A 26455-nucleotide genomic window follows, 5' to 3' on the forward strand; every position below is an offset into this window, starting at 1 on the left:
GGAAGCTGGCAGCTGTAAGAAAAGGGTACATGTTGTCGTGGTTTGAGCCCAGAGGGCAACTGAGCACCATGGAGCCACTCACTCACCCCTTCCCGCTCAGGAATGGGAAGGAGAAAATAAAGCAAAAGGCTCAGGAATTGAGATAAGGACAGAGAGAGATGACTCACCATTATGGTAATGGGCAAAAGACAGACTTCTTAGGGGAAGAAAAGGAACAACCATTTAATTCAAACACTAACAGCAGCAACACTTAACAGAGTAGGACAGTGAGAAGCATTACCACATCTTAAAAACACCTTCCCCCACCCCTCCCTTTTTCTCCCGGACTCAGCTTTGTTCCCAATTTCTCTACCTCCTCCTCCCCAGGGGTCATGGAATGGAGGGTGCAGTCAGTCCTGCTGCTCCTTCCTCCTCAGAGGGAGGACTCCTTGCACTCTTCACCTGCTCCAGCATGGAGTCCCTCTCATGAGAGACAGTCCTCCATGAACTTTCTCTGGCATGAGCCTTTCCCACAGGTCGCAGCCCTCCCTGAGCTGCTCTGGCATGGGGCCCTCCCCCATGTTGCAGTCCTCCCAGCCCTGAACTACAACATCGGGGGGCTTCCCACAGAGTCCCATCCTTCTTTGGGCACAGTCACCTGCTCTAGAGTGGGGCCCTTCATGGGCTGCACGTGGGCATCTGCTCCACCAGCGACCTCCATGGGTGGCAGGAGCACAGCCTGCCCTCTCACTGTGGGCTGCAGGGGAGTGTCTGCTCTGGCGCGCCCCCTTCCCTTCCTCCTCTTCTCTTCCACTGACCTCTGTGTTTGCACAGGTGTCCTTGTCACAATTGCCACCCCTCCTCCCAGATTCCCCTTCTTAAATATGTTATCAGAGAGGTGCAGCCACCATTGCTAGGCTCAGCCTTGGCCAGAGGCAGGTCCAACTTGGAGCCTCTCATAGAGGCCCATCACCGTAGCCCCCTCCCCCGCTACCAAAAACTCCTGCCACACACACAAACTCAATATGTGTTAAATGCCAAGTTCTGATTTTTGCTGCAATACCACAAGCCAGCATCACAGACTGGTTCCTTTCATCATGCCCTGCTGTCCTTAATGAATTACCTGTTACTCTACAATCAGACTGCGTAGTCTGTCTAAAGACATTAAAGAAGTATGGTTTCTCTGGTATAAAATCAGTCTTATTTTCTTAGATGATTGTTTTGGGTTTTAAATTATGTTAGAGGCATTAATCACCAAAAGTAATGAAAATAAACTTATTGGAAAGAGAAGTTCATGATATGATGTGACAGCCAAGTTACAAGTTATAAATATCTTAAAATTTTGCTAATGTGTATTTTGAAAAGGACAGTACTTACTAGCTATACCAAGGAATGAATTCTGATTTACTATGTGACTTAAAGTTGGTTTAAGTATCTGGAATGGAACAAGTTCCATTTAATGTGCAAGCTAAACACATTTCTTAAAAGACTTAGTGTCTTTCAGAGTCATTTGACCTCATCTGGCAAATTTCCCTGTTTATTTAGAAAACATGGGCTACAGTTGCTGGTTTTGTCATGTGATGACTAACACCATCATAATATAATGGAATATTGTGTAAACAGATCAAGAGGCATACACTTCAAATGATTCAAGAAGGTGCTGAATTTGCTAAAAGCAAAGGAGCTGTTGTAGATAACAATATGCAGTCCAGTTTGAGTATTCATTTACAAAATGGATTGATTTAATATGAAGTTGTACTTAAAATCAGGCTGGAAGATTTAATAAAGTCAAGTTATTTGCCATTTTAGATTATTTTATTTTTCTTTTACTTCTGTCTTTTTCTAAATATTAATGGAACTGCTAGTTTCTTTGCTTGGGAGTTCAGAAAGCAATCAGATTTGCTCTTTTTTTTTTTTTTGGCCACTTGAGTCAGTCAATAAATGCCAAGTGATTTTGCCCAAAGGCTAAATCCAGAGTATATTTGATAATCAATTTAATAGATGCTAATTATAACAGCTTACTTTATTTAAAAACTTACCTCTTGTCAATCCTTTGTCTCAATTTCCTAACTCTCCATTAGCTACAGAAGTCAGGTAGCATCCTGGATTTTTGGAAAATTTGATGAAAGCTGGGTGTCCTGGAGGCCTGCTACTTATCTCTGTTACTAATTAAGAGCTGGCATGAAAACCTCTGCTGGTTTCCTTCTGCTTCTGTTCTGGTGAAGCCATAGTTGGAAAGATCCATAAACAACCAAGACTCTTTAAGCAATCTTCTAGAAACTGTCCATGTAAGGGACTGAGAAAAATGTTAGTAATGGTAGGAGCTTTGGTATTTTGCAGCTGGTGAAGATCAATAGTGAGAACATCATTACACTGGGCTTAGATACCATGATACTGCTTTAGAATAAACCTGTCACTGAAATACGGGAGTTTGGAGAGAATGGCTAGTATTTTACTTTATCTTGCATATTATCTTAGTTGTGCTTCTCTGTGTTTCTTCTGTATAGTAGTCCTCTTGACATAAGGCATTTGAAACTTAAAGGTCTAGTTCTTCATTCTTGCTTCTTCAGAGAGTATGTGGTCTCCTGCAGTTCAATATTATAGTCAGTGTCCCTTTTGGCTCAAAAATTAAATTAGATGTTAAAACTTTAAACATATGCTAGTGCCCGACGGGAATTTTAACATTACTGCGGATGGTGTCTCTTTAATGTCATCAACTTTTGTGTAGTACTTGCAGATTGTATAAATGTTGGAATTGTCAGTGTAAGCTTATGGGTTTAAAAAGCTGAGAAAAAAAATTCAGAGTACTGCAATATTCAGGGAAATGTTTAGGCGGTGTACAGACTTTTTTTCTTCAAAAATAGTGTACCGGATATATGATGATACTATACATCCAGCCATTGGTTCTGCAGTACTAGTTTGCTACATAATGATCCCTTTGCTAGAGTTGGGAATGTATTGGCATTCCAGCTTTATATGTATATGTGCTCTTTGTTGTTTTTAACATGAATCTCTAGGTTCCTAATTAAGGAGGAAAGTGTGGAGAAATGCATCTTAAACACACAATGCACAAAAACAAATACAAGGGACGCCCTTGCCCCTGCAGCTCCTTTACGTAGGGTTTGATGAAAGACACTTTTTATGACCTTTTTAGGTAATTTTGGTGGGTCAGTAGTGGGAACTCAGACATGTTACTCAGACCACATCTTGTCTTGAGAGACAGGCAGCCATCCTGTGCACATCAGACTATTTTGGGAGCAGAACAGCATGTATGTGGGAGGACAGAAAGCCATCCTACAGGGTGATCTCATACTTCCTATTCTGAGCAAGTACCTAGCTCTTCCTGTGTGTTAGTGGGTGGAGGATCAGTTGGGTGGCACAGCATAGGGGCTCCATTGCTGCTGGTGCTCTTTTCAGAGCAGATACAAAAAGTAGGAGAGATCAAAGAAAATACAACGAAGGGTGTTTTCTCTTTCAGTTTCTCCTCTAACCATCCAAATCCCCCATCTTGAAATGGTTGACTTATCTTGTCTTTGATAAAATCCTTTCCTTAGATTTCTATCTTGGTTTTATCTTTGGCCTGCATAGCTTTTGAAGTTTCAGCTGATTTCTTGAATACAAAGCTAGCAAACAGCTCTATTTCAACAGAGAGTTCTATCATTGAAAAGTTTAATAGATCACTTTGTCCTCAGGGAAAAATTATGAAACACCTATTTTGATTGGTGGCAAAGATCCCAGAAAGTAAATTAGCAGATTAAAAGAGCTTACTTTTTGCATTGAGCCTGAAGTTAACACTAGAATGAATGGTAACAGAAGTTTTCCAGAAAAAGGATTGCTGTTTGAGGGTTATTTGTGAAAGAAGGTTAAACACAATAGTTGTGAGCCTCCATATAAGTCTGGTAGTTCCATTTAAAAAAAAATAAAAGGCAAATCACATACTTACCTATCACTGTCTTGATAGTGCATCCATACCATGTTGGATGTATGAGCAGACTAGCTCCTAATCATGAAAACAAGCACACTAGGCAGGTGCAGAGGAGAAGCAGGAACATATTTCTTGTTGGCATTTGTTCTATCTACCATATCTACCATAAGAACAGCAATTGTGGGGGCTCTACTAGGATTTATCTTGTTTTAGGAGAGTTTGGGATTTTGATTGTTTTAGTATGGAAAGATGTATTAACTCCAGATCTCTTAGTGTGGCAAAGGATTAGATGGTGTGGTTAAAAGTTGTTATACTTCATCATGTTCAGGTTACCCTGCTGTTTACTTAAAAGTCAAGCTTGCAGAGAGCTATTGTAGAGAGTGAATTGCTTCTTACTGTATTTGCCATTTTAATGACTGAGATAGAGGTGACTGAGCAGTCTGAAAAACTGTCATCTTGTGGAGACAAGTTTAATAGCTGTATAACTTTCTAGTGTTTATGAATTCACAGTCATCTTTCTGCTTTGAAAACAGCAAAATTTTTGGAGGTAGTAAATGTAAGTGGTCATTCTCTGAGCACAGAAACTCATCCTGCAAAGCAGCTCTTTAAAGCATCCAGATGGATCGTTCACTTCTCTGTTCATCAGGTAGTTTCGCATTAGGGAGTTAGCAAGTGTATTTATTAAGTCTTGAACCAGGCTTCAGAGGTGAATTGTATGTTCTTTAGTTATCTTCTTGCCAAGAGAGATAAGCCTGTTTGATGACTGTAATCATTTAAGAAAAGGGGAAAAGTATTTTTTGGCCTAGCTAGGTTACTGAGCCTGCAGGCCAGTGGTAAGCGTTGCTGACTTGATGAAGGCAATCTTCACAGGTGAATAGGATGCACTGAAGCCTCAAATGCTGCTGCAATAGCCCACTCTAATGTGGAATGTTATGAATACCTTGATTTACACAATCTGCCCTCCTTTTAAAGAATAATTTTTTTAAAAAAATTGTCTGAAATTACAGAAGAGACTGATGCAAGACTGGAAAATGAATCTTGAGAAGTTGATGCTTTTACTCTGAATCAGATGAGGTGCCAAAGCATTGTTTTGGTTTTCCCTGATTATGTATCAAGGTTGCTTTGAAGTTAAAATACAAAAGATATTTCTCATCATTTTATTCAGAAAGGGAGACTATAAAGCACAGGGATTATGCCTCAATAAATGACACTTCTTATATTTTCTGCATGTGAGTCTTTGTGGCAAGCTTACAAATTTTATATTAAATAACAGAGAAGCCAGAAAAACGTTATGAAAAATAATACAGTTTTGTGGATTAAGGAGAAATCATGACAAATGTGAACCAAAGTTTCTCTTCTACAGATAGTTAGAATGAAAGACAAAAAGAACTGTGTCAAAAAAAGGAAGGTGCGTCACTTGCCATTTTATATATGGATCACTTCATACTGATTTGGATCTGATTGGAAAGATATTGCACAAGATTAGACTACATAGTTCAGAGCAGTATGCTATTTCCTTTCTAATTTAGTTTACTGTGCCCTACATTTTTTGGAACACAGATAAATATGAAGTGGCAGAAAATGCCTTGAAATGCAATATATGATATATTAATATATATGGGTATGTAATACATAAATATATTATGTGCAATATATTTTTACTGCATATAAAATAAGATAAAGCTATATATATGTATGGAAGCACAGTCATGAAAAATTACACTTGTAACAAATGTTACAAAGTTAGCAGCAAGAAAGTGTTATCCTTGCTTCTGATAGCTTGATGATATTAATAAATAATAAAATGTTCTCAATAAAAAACCCAACTGTATCTGTGTTAGTTTTAGAGAAGAACGATCAAAACAAAAGATTTACTACTGTGACTTAAATACCAATACTTGTTACTCTTAATGTGAGGTGCAAAGTTACAGTCTGTCCCTCCATTAATTTGTTGCTAGTGTAGTGTAGATGTGCTCTGTTCCCCACAGTAGGCTCACATTGAGGGCAGCAGGTATTCTGTTGCCTGGTTTCTTACAGTTTACTTGACCGAGATTCTAAGATATGAAGAGCCAGGACAACAGCTGGGTAAAGAGCGTTGCTGTGTGGGAAAAAGAGTTGGCAGTTTTTCTTCTGTGTGGAGGGGAGATAAATTAAATGTTAGGTTGTAAGAGAAAAGTGCCAGATGTGGGAATTTCAATAAAAGAGCATTGTCTTTTAGAAACTCTACATGTTCACAATATGGCAATAACTTATCATCCCGTCTGAATTTCTTCAGTTTCCACTTAGCACATTCCTCATCTGCACCCGTAACACCACTTCCATTTGAGGGCTGACTGGGGCTGAGATGGAGCCTTCTTCAGGTCAAATCCACACAGGCTTTTATATGCAGGGTCCTTTGAAGTGCTGTGTGTCGTTTATATTTCACTCAGACTTAGACTTTGGATACATATTTAGCAGTTACCTCAAAAAATCTGGTGCAGATTTAGCAGAACATGCTTTTCTGCCAGCTAAACAGAAGAGATTTCTTTGCTTTTGATCCCCAGCATATGTAGGTTGGTACTTGACTTTGGGATACCTTTGAATGATATTGTTTGACTTCACTTGTGACATTTACTGTTAGCATCTTCCAGAAAAATTATTGTCAGCCTGCTAGGATTTGAGTGACATCACTCAAATACTTTCTGATTTATTTGAGACCTTGATGTTACTCTGCATATCTTGTCTTTTTCTTTTTTTGAGAGGGCTTGTCATAAAGGGCAGAGAGGGATGCATAAATGTGCAAGGAGAAAAATTTCCAGGACTTTTACTTTTTATATGTATATATACAGGCAGAAAACATCTAATTCAGGACTGTTGCCATCACTACGAAATGGCTTGAGCTAGAGAAGCACAGCCCAGTGTTACAGAGGCTCTCAAATAAACAACCAACCACCAAAAATTAAAAATTTATTGTTAACAGAATTAACTAGCTCTCCATAAATTACAGGTTTGAATGTCTGTGAGAGGAGAACAGAACAACTTCCTAGGGTTTAACAGCAACCCGAAAAGCATAGCAAAGCACAACTCCTTAGGGTTTAAGCAACCCAGAACACAGAACAAAGCCCCACTCCCTAGGGTTTAACAGCAACCCAAAACTCTCTATCACTCACCTGACAAGTGAGGGCTCTCAACCTCGAGGACCTGCTCAGGGCAGCGTCCCGACCCAAGGCCCCTCGAGGAGTTTCCTTGAGCTGCGTCCCAGCGTGCTGCTCCAGGGGACGAGCTCAAAATAATTCCCCCAGGGGACTGCATTTATACCCAGGCCGAATCTGACCTGTGGTCAATAGCGGCTCCCGTTGGCCAAAGGCCCCAATTACCGCAAAGCCCTGAGAACAAAGGCAATCAGGAGCTGCTACCCTTCAGCAGCCAAGAAGCTCTGCTTTCATTGGGCGGATGCACCTGCCACACCCAGCCTTTGGACAAAGTTTGGAGATAGTCAAAAAAAATCACTTCTTCCCTGCAAGCCAAAAATAGAGGGGAATGAAAAGGAAATTTTGCATGCCTCTGGACCCATCAGTGGCAATTATTTGTTTGAAGAAACAAATTAGAGATTTGAATTTCTTGCAATAAGTAGCTCTCTGAACTATGAAAGTGGCATTTCAGAAAAATGCTCATGGCTTTGCTGAAGGGTAGGTTGAATACATGTAATAATTAGTTTAGTTTTTTCAAAATTACACTGCTTAAACAGTTTAAAAATGCTTATCATAAGTTTCAAGAAACTTGCAGGATTAAAATAATTTCTGTGTAATGCAACTGTTGGTGGCTTTCTGAATTCTGATCTTGTACTGCAAAAGATATGCTACCTGTGTGGGTGCAAAGCATCACTTGCAGATTAAGAATAGAAGAGACATGAATTCTTTACTTCATTACTATGGTAACTGAAATGTGATCCAGTTTCATTGCACTTAGTGTATGTTCAAAGCAAAGCTTCTGAGATGGGTCCTCAGACTGCTTCCATTCCTCTCAAACATTTAACACACAAATCTGCATCTCTTCTGTTTAAAGATTATTTATTCTTTTCATGGTGTAAAGATTACCTGGTGTGTATTTTGAAATCCTAATCCTGAAGATTTTTGTTAAGTGAAGAAACTGAGTAAAGCCATTAAATGATAACATTTAATATTCCACTCCCAAGATCCCTCTGTAGGTCTCTTCCTCTCATCTCATGTCTGTTGTGCTCCTTGTCACCCCTTCCCCCGTTAGTAAAGTGTGAAGTGCCTTGGGCCAAGGCAAGGGGGCAAAAAAAATAAATACTTCAGATTTAAAATTTTTTTTGCCCATTGATACTAAATGTTTCAGTAACTTGACCTAAACTAGCAAGAAAGATAACAGACAAGTTAGCTAATCATAATATGAGCTTTCTTCTACTTCCCCCCTTCTAGGAAAACATCCACAAAAAACACAGGCACAGGACATAAGGTCTCATTGCAGTTGGGCTGCAAGAGTTGGGACATATGTGTTCCATCAGAAATACCTTTAAAACAAATTTTCATTTCTTTAGATGCTACAGATATTCAGGTGAGTGTATGCTGAAGTGCTTTGCACTAGCATCATAGACCTGCAGTTGTTTTATAGATCACCTTTATAGTCAGATCTCATTGCTACAATATTTAGTGGTGTATATACATTATAAGGCTAATTTTTTATGGTATATTTGTACCGGGTCTGGCTGAGCCAGAATTGGTTTTCCCCTGTAGCAGCCCTCCTGGTGCTGTGTTTTATGTTGGGAGCTGGCAGGGTGTTGATAGCACACTGGTGTTGTGGCTACTGCTGAGTGGTGCTTACACAGCACCAAGGCTCTTTCCGACATTGCCCCCCACAGTGGGACGGGGTGGGCAAGATCTTGGGAGGGGACACAACCAGGACAGCTGACCCGAACTGACCAAAGGGATATTCCAGACCATATGACGTCTGCTCAGTATAAAGCTGGGAGAAAGGAGGAAGGGGGTGGGGTCACCCTTGGTCCTCCGAGGCAACCACTACACGTATTGGAGCCCTGCTTCCTGAGAAGGCCCGACATCGCCTGTTCATGGGAAGTAGAGAATAAATCTGGTTGGTTTTTTTTTTTTTGCTTCTGCGCACGGACCTTTGCTTCGCTTTGCTTATATTAAAACTGCTGTTGTTTTACGCACAAGGGTTGTTTTGTTTTCCTATCTTATTTTCTTTCCCTTCTTTGCCCTATTGAGAAAAAAAAGGGAAAGGGGGGAAGTGATAGAGTGACTTGGTGGGTACCTGGCATTTAGCCAAGGTCAAACCACCACAGTCTGAGGCCTGGCAGATTAGACAACTGTTTGACCTTCTCTGTGTTCACACTGGCCATGCCAAAAGCCCATCGGTATCCTTTTGGGTCTTTGAAATACCCCCTCTTGAGGTAGTCAATGCCCAAGATACAAGGGGCTTCTGGGCCAGTTACAATGGGATGTTTTTCCCACTTATCCCCGGTCAAGCTAACCTCGGCCTCCAGTACTGACAGTTCTTGACATCCGCCTGTCACTCCTGAGATCCAGATAGGTTCTGCCCCTCTATAACTTGATGGCATTAATGTACACTGTGCCCCGGTATCGATTAAAGCCTGGTACTTCTGTGGATTTGATGTGCCAGGCCACCGAATCCACACTGTCCAATACACCCGATCATCCCTTTCCTCCTCCTGGCTGGAGGCAGGGGCCCTCTATTCCTGTTCTTGGTCAGAGTATTCACTGTCTGACCCTTGCTGTGCCAGGCCGGAAACTCCTTCATCAGGGCCAAGGGAGGTGATCTCAGTCTTCCTGTATCTGGGAGATCGCTGATTACTTTCTTGCGGTTTCACGCCAGCTACATTAACAACCTTCTTGGATGTTGTCTTCTTGGCAGGGGTCTTTCCTCGCAATTCACGTACACGAGCTTCCAATTTGAAGGTGGGTTGACCATCCCACTTCCTCATGTCCTCCCCCTGGTCACGCAGGAAGAACCAAAGTTCTCCACGTGTCATGTGCCTAGGTTTCCCTTTCCCTCTGACTGGGGTGGAAGAGAACCGATTTCTTGGGGTGCTCCTGACATCTAAGGCACTCGCCCGTAGAGATGAGGAGGTACCAAGACTCTCTTCAAAGTTCTGAAGCCAGGAAGAGACTGCCTCCACAGTTGGCGTACATCTTACTCCTTCTCCCATATCCATTTCTGGATAGTACATCGCAGCCAAGCCCGCAGAATACGAGGATGGTGCACCTTTAATCACCTTCCTCCACATGGCCCGTGTGCACAGGACATCCTCTGGATTTTTAGAGGCTTCATCATTATCTGGATCACTATAGATGACTTCCAGCACTGCTAGTTCTCTGTACTGGACACCTTCATCTGCAGTAGCCCACTTCCCTGGGGAGTTGTCCGTAAGATCTTCCTTGAAAGGATATCTTGCTTTAACACTTGAAAGGAGCCGTCTCCACAGACTGCAAATTCCTGTTTCTTTTCCAATTCCCCTTTCAATTCCTCGATCTCTAGCAAGGGAACCCAGCTGCTGGGCTTCCTTACCTTCCAGCTGCTGAGCATCAGTCCCATTATCCCAGCATTGAAGCAGCCAGGCAGCAATCCGCTCACCTGGCTGGCGGCTATAGTCTTTCCGCAGATCTCGCAGTTCTGATGATGTCAGGGACCGGGTAGTTTCTGCCTCCTGTTTGAGTTCTGTTATTCCCTCTTCTGACCCCTTTGCTGAAGGACCCACTTCTTCCTCCTCTTTCTCGTCCCTTATTAATCGAGTGTATGGACCTGTTGTTCTCCTTTTTTTCTCAATAGGGCAAAGAAGGGAAAGAAAATAAGATAGGAAAACAAAACAACCCTTGTGCGTAAAACAACAGCAGTTTTAATATAAGCAAAGCGAAGCAAAGGTCCGTGCGCAGAAGCAAAAAAAAAAAAACAACCAGATTTATTCTCTACTTCCCATGAACAGGCGATGTCGGGCCTTCTCAGGAAGCAGGGCTCCAATACGTGTAGTGGTTGCCTCGGAGGACCAAGGGTGACCCCACCCCCTTCCTCCTTTCTCCCAGCTTTATACTGAGCAGACGTCATATGGTCTGGAATATCCCTTTGGTCAGTTCGGGTCAGCTGTCCTGGTTGTGTCCCCTCCCAAGATCTTGCCCACCCCGTCCCACTGTGGGGGGCAATGTCGGAAAGAGCCTTGGTGCTGTGTAAGCACCACTCAGCAGTAGCCACAACACCAGTGTGCTATCAACACCCTGCCAGCTCCCAACATAAAACACAGCACCAGGAGGGCTGCTACAGGGGAAAACCAATTCTGGCTCAGCCAGACCCGGTACAATATTATCAAGTGAAGTTTAGGGCATGGGTGAAGCCTAGTGGGAATTCATTTTTGCTCGGCTCTGTCAGCTCAGGCACATGACTTGCACTAGGAACAAGCATGGAAAGGCATATAAGTGATACACAGAGGGAAAAGAACATACGTGTACAATTCATTTCTGAAATAAGAGATGAATGTGCTGCTTCTCAGCTTCTTTCAAGTTAAATACACTAAATTTACTGAAGAATCAATCTCTGTGTTAATTCTTATCATTTATAGAACAATAGTACTGCATGTATTTTTACAGGTACAGGGCCTCAGAAAATTCAACTTCACAAAGAAATCCTGGCAAAGCTAATGTTTATGGTGTCCTCTGTAAAAGCTCTGTAACCTTTCCTTGCATGCTCCCCTATTCCTGTCTCCTGTGTTACATTCCTCAAAAAGATGTGACTTTTTACAGAGTTCCCCATGTCTCCTCACCCGTGCTAACTGGTCATTTTATTTCTGGCTGAGGCTGTGTCTATGGAAATGGCACATCCTAGCAGGAGTAGCTATGTAGGAGAGCAGAACAGTTGCTGTTGGGGAACCATGATGTGCATTAGTTGTCTTTTGTGGTCTGCTTCACACTGGCTCACCTGGTCCGTTGGCCTCAATGGTCCATTAGCAATGGGAGTGCATCAACTAGTCTTACAGTTCAGCTTCACCCAAAAGAAGTCTAATTTGTACACTCCAAGATTACTCTGAAATTAAAATTTAAGCATGGTAAATGAGGACTGGCAAACTTTCTTCTAAAGTAAGCTCATGATCCTACCTAAAACAATAATGTAAATAAAAACAGAGTGCTGCTGCAGAAAAGAAACGATGTTTGGTTTTGCTTTCAGAGTGAGGTACTTTGTGGTCTTTGTTATTAATTGTAATTTAGTGGGAAATAACCACTTCTCAATTTTTAGTGATCAATAAAATTTTATTAGCAAGCGGCGAGTGAGCAAAACAGCGCTGGGTGTGCCGGGAGTCTCTGCTCTACCAGGACACACACCTTACACGACAGAACTGAGTCCCTTTATAGTGTAGGCTTCATCCATATTCATGATGGGCGTACCCTGAGGGGTCTGCAAAGTTGTAAACAAGTTTCGCGGGCTTTTCTCCGGTTTTCGCGGCTTTTCTCAGGTTTCCATCACAGAAGGGGGGTGACTCAGCACAGGTGTTTTTGTAGTGGCTTGAAGATGGGGGCCATTTTAGCTCCCTTCTAACAACTGATTTTAACAATAGAAACTATATACATATATCTTATTTCTTATTTACAAAGCTGTTCGGCCACAACATAGTTTAGGTACAACGCAATTTGCTATTAACGTGGTTACAAGTATGAGCGGGTTAGAAGGGGGGGGCTCAGCACAGAGCCCCCTCGAGACAGTTTACTGCCGCCTGTCTCTGAGCAGAAACCTAAACGCTAATTTGGCGTTACGGAGCCTCACTAGGGCCGCTCGGTGCCCCCTGCCCCAGCCCCAACCCCCCCGGGGCAGCTGGGTGCTCGGGACGGGCCCTCCCGACTGGGGAGGGGGCAGCTCCGCCCCCCCTGCCCCACGCTGGGCCAGGCTCCACGATACTGCTCCAGGGCTCGGCTTGGGCACGCTGCTCGGGTCGGGCCGGTGGCGCCCCGGGAACAAGCCCTCTCCCAGCTGGAGCCAGCAGCGGGAGGAGTTCAGCTGCCCCCACCCCCAAGGCAACGGTGCCCCGGGAGGGGGGAGCTCCCCAGCCCCGGGGAGTTGCGGGGAGGAGGTGAATGTCGTGACTACAACTTCTTTTTCCCCTTGAGATTTGAATAACAAATACCATGTATGTTTTATTACAGTCTTAATATAGCAGAGCATTTAAATACTGTTCTATTGCTTCAAGAAGATCAAATCAGTGGGTGTATGCCAGTGTGTAACTGGCTGATGGCCTCTGATAAGAAACTCACTTAAGACAAGAAACAGGATTTGATGGCAATTCACTTTAGCTAGTGGTTGATTACTGTTTTACTAGCTGATGAATACTGCAGATTCGTTTTCAGCTGTTCACAAGATCCAGCACTGATTCTGTTACTGGCATGCCAGCGATCTTAGCAAGAAGGGAAGGAGGAAAATAAGTTGAGCTGCCCAAAGAAAGAGTTTGATTGTTTGCAAAACAAATAAACAAAAAAATCCAAAAACTTTGAGATGGTCTAAATTTTCTCTGCATCAAAAGCCTGCATTTCAAAACTCAACTAAAACCAAGAAATCATGGATGTATTGTTTGGACATACAAATGAATCTGACTCTGGCTGTTATTTTTTTAAAAGGAGAGGGACAACTACTGCAGACCTGAAGCAATTTAAAGTGTTTTAATTGGAGCAGTGTGTTTCATACAGCTCTCTAGAGCTTCTTTCTGATTCAGAGTCACAATACATTACAATACTATATTGTGTAAATACAGCAATGTGCATTTAAAATAATCATCATACCTGGTGGAGATGCTCCTTGTCCTGAACATGTCAGATAAGCATTTCTCATCCAGTGTGAGCATAAACCTGGTGTGGCATCTCTCCCCACAAGTTAGTCGCATTACTAGCTGATGTCATGCATAACTAAGAAAACATTTGCTGTATGTATAAGTGAGCTTGATGTACAGATTGAAATATTAATGCATTGTTGGGATGTGGTAATAGATAATGTTGTGGCTATTTATGGCTCTATGAACTCTACTAATTTTTTCTGTAATTGAGACATCTCAGTTAATTTCCATAAACATTTCTCTATGAAGGCTCTCAAACTACATGAAGATGTTGTTATGTTTGTTTGATCTTGTCAGATTTAGTGGGAGTAGAAAATTCGCTAACAGTTTTGGCATAGATGGGTCATTTTGTTTTGCTGTTTCAATGGGTTTTATGCATTTCTCCTCACCCCAGCTATTAATATGATGCTGTAAGGTACTGAAACCTACTGAAATCTGGTTTTAGTAATGGAAAAAAGGTACAGGAAACAATTAAGTGTGTTTCATAGTTGCTGGCTAAACACCATGATGTATTCTCATAGTTGTGGGCTCTGATTCATAAAGATGTAATCTGTAGCTGTGTTTCAATAGCAGCTAGCCCACTCATGAGGCATGTACGTTCATGTCTCGAGTCTGGGTGGTCTTACGATCTCATCGTAGATTAGAAACGGAGATCCCTTTAAAAATGAGACTGAGTGCACTTTAAGGTGGTGTGAAGCTTTTAGTTGACCTCAAGTAGTTTCTTATCTGTTACACTGTATTTTGTATGACAGGCCTTAAATTGAGATATTCATACTGTGCTTCATGGCTATTTTATATTCAGATACAGGATACAGGTATATGGCAACTGCAACACTGCATGGTTCACTCTGTGTAAGCTCCCTGTCTCTGGTCTGAGAAATGAGGATAGGGTTTTCTTGTTTTATTCCTTTAGATGCAATGCTTAGCTGAAGGTAGGCAACCAAAGTGGCTTTAATTAGAGGAAGTCCTTCCTGCCTCCAATTTTTCATTTGCATGTTATTACATTAATAAAAAATGAAGCTGTGACTCTGAGAAAGGGGAGGCAGAGTTTAAGCAATTCTTGCCTTCTGTCTCATGGCAGAGGAATCAGAGTCCCCAACCTGGCATCCTGCCTTACTATCACACTGCATGCCTTCAGCTCACACTCCACAACCACACACACTGGAAGTTATCTGAGTATACAGGGTTCAGTAAAGATATGTCTCTGACCAACCCTGATCAAACTCAAGGCATTGTTCTGAACATCACCGTGAAGTATATTACAAATAGTGACATAAGTTTCCATTGCATGCAAATCAGAAATTCTGTAAATTAGCAGTTTCATAGACTATACTAATGCTCTTTGATCCTTAATTCTGGTTTTGAATGACTAAACCTCAAATTTGATCAGTTGCATCATGATTTAAATACAAATATAAGCAGAAGTTACTATATAAAACGTTTCAAATATTGCTTAATAAACCATGGAATGTAGTAAGTTTATTTACAAATGTTCTGTTGGCGTAAATGTTAGAAGTGGTATCAGTGCTGGTCTAACGATGTGCTATAGATCCTCCAAGTAAAAACAAAAGACAGTATTACCAATGTCTTGGTTAATGTGGGGATTTGGACTTTGCTTTTTGACTCTATGAAAATACCTTACAGTGTATGAAATATCCTGTGGACAGTTAACTTTTACATTTATGACACAGATTGTTTTTGCTTTTTCAGTGACTCAGTTAAATGGTTTCTTTACCTTCCTTTCAGAAAAGACGACGGCGGATTGACCGAAGCATGATTGGGGAGCCAACAAATTTTGTTCACACAGCTCATATAGGATCAGGAGACCTATTCAGTGGAGTGAATTCAGTAAGCATGAGCAGATGAAGAATATTTCATCTTAGAAAGAATATTGTGGCTGATGCAATGAGTCTTTCATCTGTAAGAAAGAATCTCTATAAAACTGAAGAACAACCTGCTAGCATCTTAATTCCAAGTCCTAAACACTTGCATTCAAGAGTATAGAATAGCATTTTTAAAACTCTTATATTTATTGACTGTACATCGTAGATGCTGTATAAATTGTTCTACAATTCTATACAGGCTATGTGTAGAGAATACTTTTTAAAAATTCATTCCAATGGCATGTATGAACTAAAATAGAGGTATATTTGAAAATATACTAGAGTATTTTAGAGAAAACTTTTTGAAGTGTCTTAAAACTGACCAGATTTCTTACCTTAAATGCTTTTAAATCTAATTCATTTAAAACTCTTAACTTACCTTGGTTTACGGTGCACACAAATATTTTTGGGTGTCCTTGTTGAGGTTTTTCTATACTCCGTAGCCCTATTTGCAGTGTGAATTATTTCCAGAGTGAGCAACAATGTCACAGGCAAGGTTTTGTGGCTTCCTGTAGATGATAGGAGCAATAAATATTTTTATCTCTCTGAAAGTGAAAAACAGGCTAAGATAGATACTGGCAATCAGCTCGTGGGGATAGATTTCTTTTGTACAGCTTCATATTTATGTGAAATGTCAATCTGGTTTTAAGGTCAATAATATACAATTTATAAAAAGGTTGTATGTCAATAATGATCAAAAATACTTCTTGACCTTAATCCTCTTTAAAGAGAAAATAAATGTTTTGAGATTAAAATAATGACAAATACTTCTTAACAAAGGAGAACAAAGTTCTGTCAGAGGTGTCAGAATAGAGAGCAGAGCTGTAAAGGAAAAACATGATTTTAATGTAGGCAAGTGAGGTCATTTCTAGGTTCAACTAGTTTACAGTTTATTGAGATTAGACAAAAAGTTTTGTGACTAAGTACGTATTGGAGAAGGGCAAAGCTGGAAAATCTGACATGACAAACAATATACTACATTTTCCCAGAAACAACATAATGGATTGGAAGTGATTTGTACTAAAATATCTGAACCAAGTTAAATGGGGAAACACAGCTTCAGCTTGATAGAATTCAGTTAAAGCTAATCACTTATTTAATGCATATATTGCATTAACATTTAAAGCCATTATAAATTGAAATAATAAAATAAGAAAGTGAGTTTTCTTTATGTTTTTTTTTTTTTTTAAAGCATGTCTTTTTGGTTTTATAATGTTTGTTGTCCTTCCTGTGAGAACCTTCCTCATTCTCACAGATGAGCTGCCTCATGAGGTTTGTGGTGATTGCCTGAAACTATGCTCTTTCACCTCAGATTTCCCCCTGCTTGCCCTCATCTTTGCCTTGCGTAATATCCAGTTCATCTCCAGATAGTAGGTAATGATTATTGTCTCTCTACATAGACTTTTTAATTTTGAATGCTCATAACTGTTTAACTCTTTCCCTCACTTCTGTTCGTTTGGATAATGTGCTGCTGAAATGATCTTTCTGATCCCGGATAGAAGGGATCTGTATGCAAAAAATAATCCCTTTTTTCCTCTCTCTCTTCAGAAGCACAAATCTCTTACTTTTTTACACTACTTGTCTTCCTGCCTCTTCTGTAGTGACTGTCCTGGTTTCAACCAGGATAGAGTTAACTTTCCCTGGGTTGAGAGGGAGTGCAGCTAGAAGGTGGGTCCCGATCAGTCACTGGAGTATTTCATCCCATGTGATGCCATGCCCAGGGATACAGGTGGGCGCGGGCTCTCTCTGGCGCCGCCGTTTTCGGGTTCCAGTCCGGTCACGTGTTGCTGTGGGGGCGGTCACCGCGCTCAGTAAGCCACTGCTGCATTTTACCTGTTTCTTTTGGACTCACTATTGTTACTGTTGTTCTCTTGTTATATTTAGTAAATTCTTTCTCATTATTCAACCTATGAATTGTCTTCTTTTTGTCCCTCCCCTATTTCACCGGGGAGGGGGGAGGTGAATGGCCAGCCACCTAGCGTCTGGCTGCTGGACGAGTTCAAACCTCACGCGTTTTTTTGGTGCCCAACGGTGGGGCACTGAGGGGTTTTTTTTTTTGAGATAACAACAAAAGAGGTAAAATGTGGATTGCTTGGCTGCTTAAGATCTTATCTCCTCATTTGCAATACATGTTTCCTGTGCTGTTGCTCACCTTCCCTGAGAGTTGGATTAAGGTTTTGTTTCTGTTGTACTATGTGATGCTCATCTAAGATAGCGTGCAGTCATTGGCCCTGGGGCTATTTACAATTGTGCTTGAGAAATTTGGGGAGTTCAAGTATCCTTGGAATGTTGACATAAACATGGTTGCCGTGCTGTTAGGAGCTAGTGTGTTCCTGAATGTGGTTCTGGTTTTGTTTATGGTTAAGCAACTATTTAAGAGTACCACTTGAAAATCTACCCCAACGTTGGAGAATTATGAGTGGCTGGGGGTGTGGGATAGCATGGGCAAGTACCTACAACAGTTGGAACTTCACTCCTGCACAGGTGCAAAATCCTGAAGAACTAGTGGAATATTTGGAAAAAGTATGTTGTCACCTGGGTAATTCCAGAGAGGCAGAGCTCACTGCAACATGCTGGGGCCTAGCCCACACTTACCGAGTGCTATTAAACACTGTTCAGCACCCTCAAGAGGAAGAGAGGGGCTCTGCACCTGGTAACCAAGTAACAGAAACTGCAGCCACTACAAGCCCGAGGACATGTGCTGCAGCTGAACAAGAGAACCAACCCATGACGGTGTCAGTTGCTCCCATACATAAGAAGAAATACACAAGAAAATCCCCTCACAGTGTACAGGGTGATGATGAACCAGGCCCATCATGAGAACAGAGCCAGTGATAGTCACCTGATCCTTATCCCTGAGTCAGTTGCGAGACATAAGAAAAGATTTCAGCTGCCATCCAGGTGAGCAACTCATTACCTGGCTGCTCCGATGCTGGGATAGCGGGGCCAGTGGCATGGAACTAGAGGGCAGGGAGGCCAGGAAGCTGGGATCCCTGTCTAGGGAAGGGGGCAGTGACAAAGCCATTGGAAAGGAGACACAAAATCTCAGTCTCTGGAGGTGACTTCTGTCAAATGTGAGGGAGAGGTATCCCTTCAAGGAAGACTTTGCATGTTGGCCAAGTAAGTGGACCACTATGGAGAGAGCCATTCAATACCTGAGGGGAGCTAGCCATGTGGGAGACGGTTTACTATGACCAAGATAATGCACAGCTACCCACAGATCCAGATGAAGTCTGATGCACCCCACCCATGTGGAAGAATTTTGTATGGAGCACACCATCATCATATGTCAATGCATTAGCATTAATGGACTGGAGAGACGAAGAGGGACCAACAGTGACTGAACTGGCTTGCAGACTACGACAATATGAAGAAAGTGTCTCTTCCCTCATCATCGCGGCTGTGAACAAATTATCTCAAGATTTCCAGCAATTTAAAGAGGACGTGTCCTACTCCCCACCTGCACAGACTAGAATCTCGGCTATTAGGAGCAGTTGTTTCTCTATTCGAGAGAACCAGTACACACCACAGGGGAAGCTGTGGCATCGCCTGCATGACTATGGAGAAGACATGAAGAAATGGGATGGAAAACCTACCTACCTCTTAGAAAAGCGGGTATGTGAGCTGGAAGGAAGAACAAGTACAAAACGCGGTTCTTCTAGGAGAAATGCTGCTCCGGTTTCCAGTAATCAAGTGCCCAAACAGAGCAGAAAGGTCAACTTTGCTCATGATCCTATGAGAAGAACTTCTGATTTGTATTCACAAGAAGTGAGTGATCAAGATGAGACTGAAGCCCGTGCACACCACACTAACCCATTTGTCATTAGCGGGTGTTATGACCAACATTAGAGGGGCTCTGCCTCCAGCCAGGCGGAGGACAGGGACAACCAAGTTTACTGGACTGTGTGGATTCGATGGTGTGGCACATCTGACCCCCAGCAGTATAAGGCTCTAGTGGACACTGGTGCACAATGCACTCTAATGCCATCAAATTTTAAAGGAGCAGAACCCATTTGTATTTCAGGAGTGACGGGGGGGTCTCAACAGCTGACTGTATTGGAGGCCGAGGTGAGCCTAAGTGGAAAAGAGTGGGAAAAACACCCCATTGTGACTGGCCCAGAAGCTCCATGTATTCTTGGTATAGATTATCTCAGGAGAGGGTATTTTAAGGACCCAAAAGGGTATCAGTGGGTTTTTGGTATAGCTGCCTTGGAAACAGAAGGAATTAAACAGCTGTCTGTGTTACCTGGTCTACCAGAGGATCCTTCTGTTGTGGGATTGCTGAGGGCCGAAGAACAACGGGTGCCAATTGCCACTTCAACAGTGCACTGACGGCAATATCGCACCAATCGAGACTCTGTAATCCCTATCCATAAACTGATTCGTCAACTAGAGAGCCAAGGAGTCATCAGCAAGACGCGCTCCCCTTTTAACAGCCCCATATGGCCAGTGCGCAAGTCTAATGGAGAGTGGAGATTGACAGTAGACTATCATGGCCTGAATGAAGTCACGCCACCGCTGAGTGCTGCCATGCCAGACATGTTAGAACTTCAGTATGAACTAGAGTCGAAGGCAGCCAAGTGGTACACCACGATTGATATTGCCGACATATTTCTCTCCATCCCTCTGGCAGCAGAATACAGGCCACAGTTTGCTTTTACCTGGAGGGGTGTCCAATACACCTGGAATCGACTGTCCCAGGGGTGGAAACTCAGCCCCAGCATTTGCCATGGACTGATCCAGGCTGCACTGGAACAGGGTGGAGCCCCAGAACACTTACAGTACATTGATGACATCATTATATGGGGTAATACAGCAGAAGAAGTTTTTGAGAAAGGGGAGAAAATAATCCAAATCCTTCTGAGAGCCAGTTTTGCCATAATGCAAGTAAAGTCAAGGGACCTGCACAAGAGATCCAGTTTTTAGGAGTAAAATGGCAAGATGGACATCGTCAGATTCCAAAGGAGGTGATTAATAAAATAACAGCTATGTCCCCACCATCTAACAGAAAGGAAACGCAAGCTTTCTTGGGTGTTGTGGGTTTCTGGAGATTGCACATTCCAAATTACAGTCAGATTGTCAGCCCTCTCTATCAAGTAACTCGGAAAAAGCATGATTTTGTATGGGGCCCAGAGCAGCGACAGGCTTTTGAACAAATTAAACAGGAAATAGTTCATGCAGTAGCCCTTGGGCCAGTTTGGACAGGGCAAGATGTTAAAAATGTGCTCTACACTGCTGCTGGGAAGAATGGTCCTACCTGGAGTCTCTGACAGACAGCACCAGGGGAGACTCGGGGTCGATCCCCGGGGTTTTGGAGTCGGGGATACAGAGGATCTGAGGACCGCTATACTCCAACTGAAAAGGAGATACTGGCAGCGTATGAAGGGGTCTGAGCTTCTTCAGAGGTGATTGGTACTGAAACACAGCTCCTCCTGGCTCCCCGACTGCCAGTGCTGGGCTGGATGTTCAAAGAGAGTGTCCCCTCTACACACCATGCAACTGATGCCACGTGGAGTAAACGGGTTGCATTAATCACACAACAGGCTCGAAGAGGGAGCCCCAGTCATCCGGGAATAGTGGAAGTGATCACAAATTGGCCAGAAGGCAAAGATTTTGGAATGGCGCCAGAGGAAGAGGTAGCACGTGCTGAAGAGGCCCCACCATATAATAAACTACTGGATAATGAGAAGCGATATGCCCTGTTTGCCAACGGGTCCTGTTGCATTGTGGGGAAACATCGAAGGTGGAAGGCAGCTGTGTGAGCCCCACACGACGGGTCGCTGAAGCTGCTGACGGAGAAGGTGAATTGAGTCAGTTCGCAGAGGTGAAAGCCATCCAGCTGGCCTTGGATATCACTGAGCGAGAAAGGTGGCCAGTGCTCTACCTCTGTACTGGCTCATGGATGGTGGCAAATGCGCTGTGGGGGTGGTTACAGCAGTGGAAACGGAGCAAACCCATCTGGGCTGCTAAATTATAGCAAGATATTGCTGCTCGGGTAGAGAATCTGGTTGTGAAAGTACGCCATGTAGACGCTCATGTACCCAAGAGCTGGGCCACTGAGGAACATCAGAACAACCAACAGGTGAATCAAGCTGCTAAGATTAAGGTGACTCAAGTAGATCTGGACTGGCAACATAAGGGTGAACAATTTATGGCTCGCTGGGCCCATGTCTCCTCAGGCCATCAGGGAAGAGATGCAACATACAGATGGGCTCGTGACTGAGGGGTGGACTTAACCATGGACGTTATTGCACAGGTAATCCATGAATGTGAGACATGTGCTACGATCAAGCAAGCAAACGGTTAAAGCCCATTTGGTATGGAGGACAATGGTCAAAATATAAATATGGAGAGGCCTGGCAGATCGATTATATCACACTCCCACAAACTCGGCATGGCAAACACTATGTGCTTACAATGGTGGAAGCAGCCATGTGTTGGTTGGAAACTTATGCCGTGCCCCATGTCACTGCCCAGAACACCATTTTAGGCCTTGAGGAGAAAGTCTTATGGCGACATGGCACACCAGAAAGGATTGAGTCAGATAATGGGACACATTTCCAAAACAACCTCATAGACACTTGGGCCAAAGAACATGGCATTGAGTGGCTATATCACATTCCCTACCATGCACCAGCCTCTGGGAAAATTGAGCGATACAAGGGGTTGCTAAAAACTACACTGAGAGCAATGGGTGGTGGAACTTTCAAACACTGGGATGTGCATTTAGCAAAAGCCACCTGGTTAGTCAATACCAGAGGATCTGCCAAGCAAGCTGGCCCTGCTCAATCAAACCTCCTACATACCATGGATGGGAATAAAGCCCCCGTAGTGTGCATTAGGAATATGCTGGGTAGGACGGTCCAGGTTACTCCTGCATTGGGTAAAGGTAAACCCATGTGTGGGATTACTTTTGCCCAAGGACCTGGGTGCACTTGGTGGCTAATACAGAAGGATGGAGAGATCCGATGTGTGCCTCAGAGAGATTTGATTTTAGGTGAGAATAGCCAATGAACTGAACTGTCAAATAACCCTGTTATGGCAATTGGTGCCTTGCAACATTCCTGTGCCACATCCAAAGCCTCCTGCTCCACTGACTGAGCCAACTCCACCTCATTCCTCCAGCCTTATAGACTGTCATGACAGATGAAACCCAAAGTTATGGACTAAATGAACTCAGCAGACATTGTGGAAGGATGGCCCATAGACTGAGGGAATGATATCTGTGAGACCTGGGAAAAAAAGAGGGTGGTGATTCCTTAGGATGTATTTGGAACCTGAGCACAACATCAGTGGTATGGAATAAGGGGTGGAGACTGTCCTCGTTTCGACCAGGATAGAGTTAACTTTCCCTGGGTTGAGAGGGAGTGCAGCTAGAAGGTGGGTCCCGATCAGTCACTGGAGTATTTCATCCCATGTGATGCCATGCCCAGGGATACAGGTGGGCGCGGGCTCTCTCTGGCGCCACCGTTTTCAGGTTCCGGTCCGGTCACGTGTTGCTGTGGGGGCGGTCACCGCGCTCAGTAAGCCACTGCTGCATTTTACCTGTTTCTTTTGGACTCACTATTGTTACTGTTGTTCTCTTGTTATATTTAGTAAATTCTTTCTCATTATTCAACCTACGAATTCTCTTCTCTTTGTCCCTCCCCTATATCACCAGGGAGGGGGGAGGTGAACAGCCGGCCACATGGCGTCTGGCTGCTGGACGAGTTCAAACCTCAACAGTGACGTACTGTGCTAATATTGCATCCAGTGTCCTTGTTCATTCTTCACAGTGTAAATGCCAAGATTACAGTGTTAACCTCCACATGTTTTTCTGCTGCTTAATTTCCTTTATAGTATACTCCTTCGTGAACCTCCTTGTGCTTTCTCTCTTCTGAAATACCTTAGCAGGACCTCCTGCAATTACATTAGCTTTTCCCATATAAATTTCGTTCTTCATCCACCTATCTGCTCTCTGTGTTTTTTCATCAGCATTGTTCTTCATTATATATCCTTATGATTCTGAGTACAGCAGTTCTCTGACTACTGAAATATTTTGCTTTTTTGTTTGCCTTCTCTGTAGAGTGCATTGCTCCTTTGTCAAAGGTATGCTTGAACAGTAGGAGCCCCCTATGCACTGTTTCTTTCTCATTACCACCGCTTTCTTTCTTATTTTACCTTCATATTCCATGGCAAAATCTCTCACTTTCTTCTTCTGCTTCATATTCCTCAGTTTAGTTTTTGATTTCATGTATTCCATCCTTTTCTTAGTTTTCCCTTGTTTTCTTTCTGAACGACCATCTGTGCTATTTCCTAATTCTAAAAGGGAGGGAAAGAAAAGGAAAGAAGGAAATTAATGAGATAGATAAGCAGCACAGCAGATGGTATGATCTTTAATTGGTGCAATCCTCTTCCCTTTCCAAAATCTTTAAATCCTTATACTATAAATTAGACATAAGAGAGAACCAACTTACTGTTATGTATCATCAAAGGAAGGCAATAGCATCTTTGGGAAAGTGCTTGTTCTTGCAGCTCAGACTACCTCAAAAAGAGGATGCTTCAGAAAGACTACCACCTTATAAGCCTAAAATTTAGACCTGCTTTTTCCTCAGTGTTTTTAACATTGTATGTCTCCTATATAAGTTTTCATAAAATAGCCACTGAACTGTTAATGCAATCAAGTTTAATTTGCTGCATTCTCTTTGCTTTAGGTGTATCAGCATCTGCATTTTATACTGATACTTCCTTACTCGCTAACACAAACACCTATATATGTGTGACACAAGTATTCTAACCTGTAGAAGAATTACTCATAAAAATTTACACTTTAGCCTTGCAATTTGTGTTGATTTGCTGTTCACCAAATTTAGTCATATGGGCAAGTTGTCAGGCTGGAAGGTGACATAGCCTGGAGATGTTTTTCTAGCTCTTTTTCACTAGAGGCAGGGTTCATACAGGTGAAACTAATGGTATCCTCAAGTCATTCTTGTGAATACATTTACGTGTAGATCAATTATTTTCTGTGGAAAAAAAGACTAAATTCAGACTCCTTTTGTTCCAATGAGCAATACAAGATGCCTGGTGAAGAAGATGACCAGCTTGGTGAAATGTGAAAGATGTTAAACACCACCACATGAATGTGATTGCATTTCACACTTCCTTACTGAGTTTGTAGTCTGATGAGACCCACTAGAGTATTGGCTCTGAACACTTTTCCCCGAAGAAAAATGTGAATATAACATTGCTTTGCGGCAGCTGTATCACTTATTTGAGCACAGCACCAAGGTAGAAGATGGTTTTACATCACACTGCTTAAATACATAAAAATCAGATCTTTTGCACAGCACTGCAGTATGCCATACTGTTGAAGACAGAGATCCTAAAACAGATTCTTTTTTTCATATTGGTTTGAGAAGCGGTGTGTAAAAGTTGTGCTGATTCATTTTGTGTGCGTGCATGTGTTTTGCTTTGCTGCAGAAAAGAATATACTTCTTTTGTGTTTGTAGACAGGGAAAGTATTGTGCAAGCTACTTGGGAATATTTCTCTAGTATTGTTTTAATGGAAATATGTCTCCAGTACTGTTTTAATACAGCTTTCTAGTGATATTTTGAGGTCTCTCCAAAGAAACATACATGCAGTAATTGCAAGTGGTGCCCTGCAGGCATAGGCTTTGCTGCAAGTTCAATTTCAGAAGCTGTTGCCTTGAAGGAATATGTTATTTTGTGTTCATTGTGTACTTGTTATGTATGGTCTGGGGTGCAGAGAGAAAAAGACCAAATCTTTAAGGCTGGAGTTGTCTTCCTGTGGGCACTTGGAGATTATTATTTTGACTCATGCAGCACAAGCAGGAAAGAACTATGGATTCCCTTCCTTTTTGTTGATAAAGGCAATGAAAGCCACAGAGGGATGTGCATGTCTGTGTGTGGGGGGGATGTTCTTTATGTATTAATTTGCATCAGTCTAAAAATACCTTCAAATAAACTCTTTCCAGGGAAGTTGATAGACTGAGTATAATTTAAATAATAAATGCCCTGCCATTGAAAGGAGTAGCAGCAATTAAGGAAAGCAGTGTATGCTGTTACATAAATGGATAAACAAAAAACCTTCCACAAACCAAAAGCTCCTTTTTGGTTTAGAAAATCCTTTTTTTAACTATCTGAAGTTAGCCATATAGTGCAGATACTGTCCAGATATTTTGGAAGTTGTCTATTATATTTTTAATGTAATGGTGTCAACTTCTCTGGTTTATCATACTTGACATTTTCCATATAACAAGATAAATTATAGCTTGTCAGATGGAGTGGAGTTGGATAGCACTAAGAGATTCAGATTTTTTCTCTGAATAATCAAGTGGGTCAGTGAAAGCCTGAATCAGCCAGTTTTCTTTGGGAGAGAGGAAAAACTTATGACTCAGCACCAGTTCTTCCATCTCTCCTGCTGAGCTGCCTGCAAGAATTGAAAATACCAGCAACCCTACACTGTGCATGTCCTCATGCAAAAGTAATGTAGCTTTAATGGTAAAGGAGCCCTTGAAAACCAAACCTAAACAAGAAATAAAATTGGAAGCAAGAAGACACCGTAGCTCACTAACTGCCTTTCTTGTTTCCTCTGCACCCCTTTCCCTTCTGTCTCCAGGTCAGCTCAATTCAGAACCAAATGCAGTCCAAGGGAGGCTATGGAGGTGGCATGTCTGCAAATGTTCAGATGCAGCTTGTAGATACAAAGGCAAGATAACTTTGGGGAAACCTTTCCAGTAAGTATTGCACTCTGCTTTTTAGGTACTGGTAGAGTAGTAGGAAGAATAATCATACTACTTCATAATTAGCTACCTATAAATAGCTGTG

General features: G+C 42.3%; 1 protein-coding gene across 3 annotated transcripts in view; it reads left to right on the top strand.

The window, feature by feature from the left end:
- CDC42SE2 (CDC42 small effector 2) overlaps positions 1-26455 on the top strand; it is a 93833-nt gene that overhangs the window by 65098 nt on the left and 2280 nt on the right. For all 3 annotated transcript variants that reach the window (XM_074855435.1, XM_074855437.1, XM_074855436.1), the window contains 2 exons: positions 15492-15593; positions 26247-26364. In XM_074855435.1, the coding sequence (XP_074711536.1) occupies positions 15492-15593; positions 26247-26345 (201 nt within the window). In that variant the 3' untranslated portion in view covers positions 26346-26364. The remainder of the gene's footprint in view (positions 1-15491; positions 15594-26246; positions 26365-26455) is intronic.

This window comes from Strix uralensis, chromosome Z (genome assembly GCF_047716275.1).
Source record: "Strix uralensis isolate ZFMK-TIS-50842 chromosome Z, bStrUra1, whole genome shotgun sequence".
NCBI lineage: Eukaryota > Metazoa > Chordata > Aves > Strigiformes > Strigidae > Strix > Strix uralensis.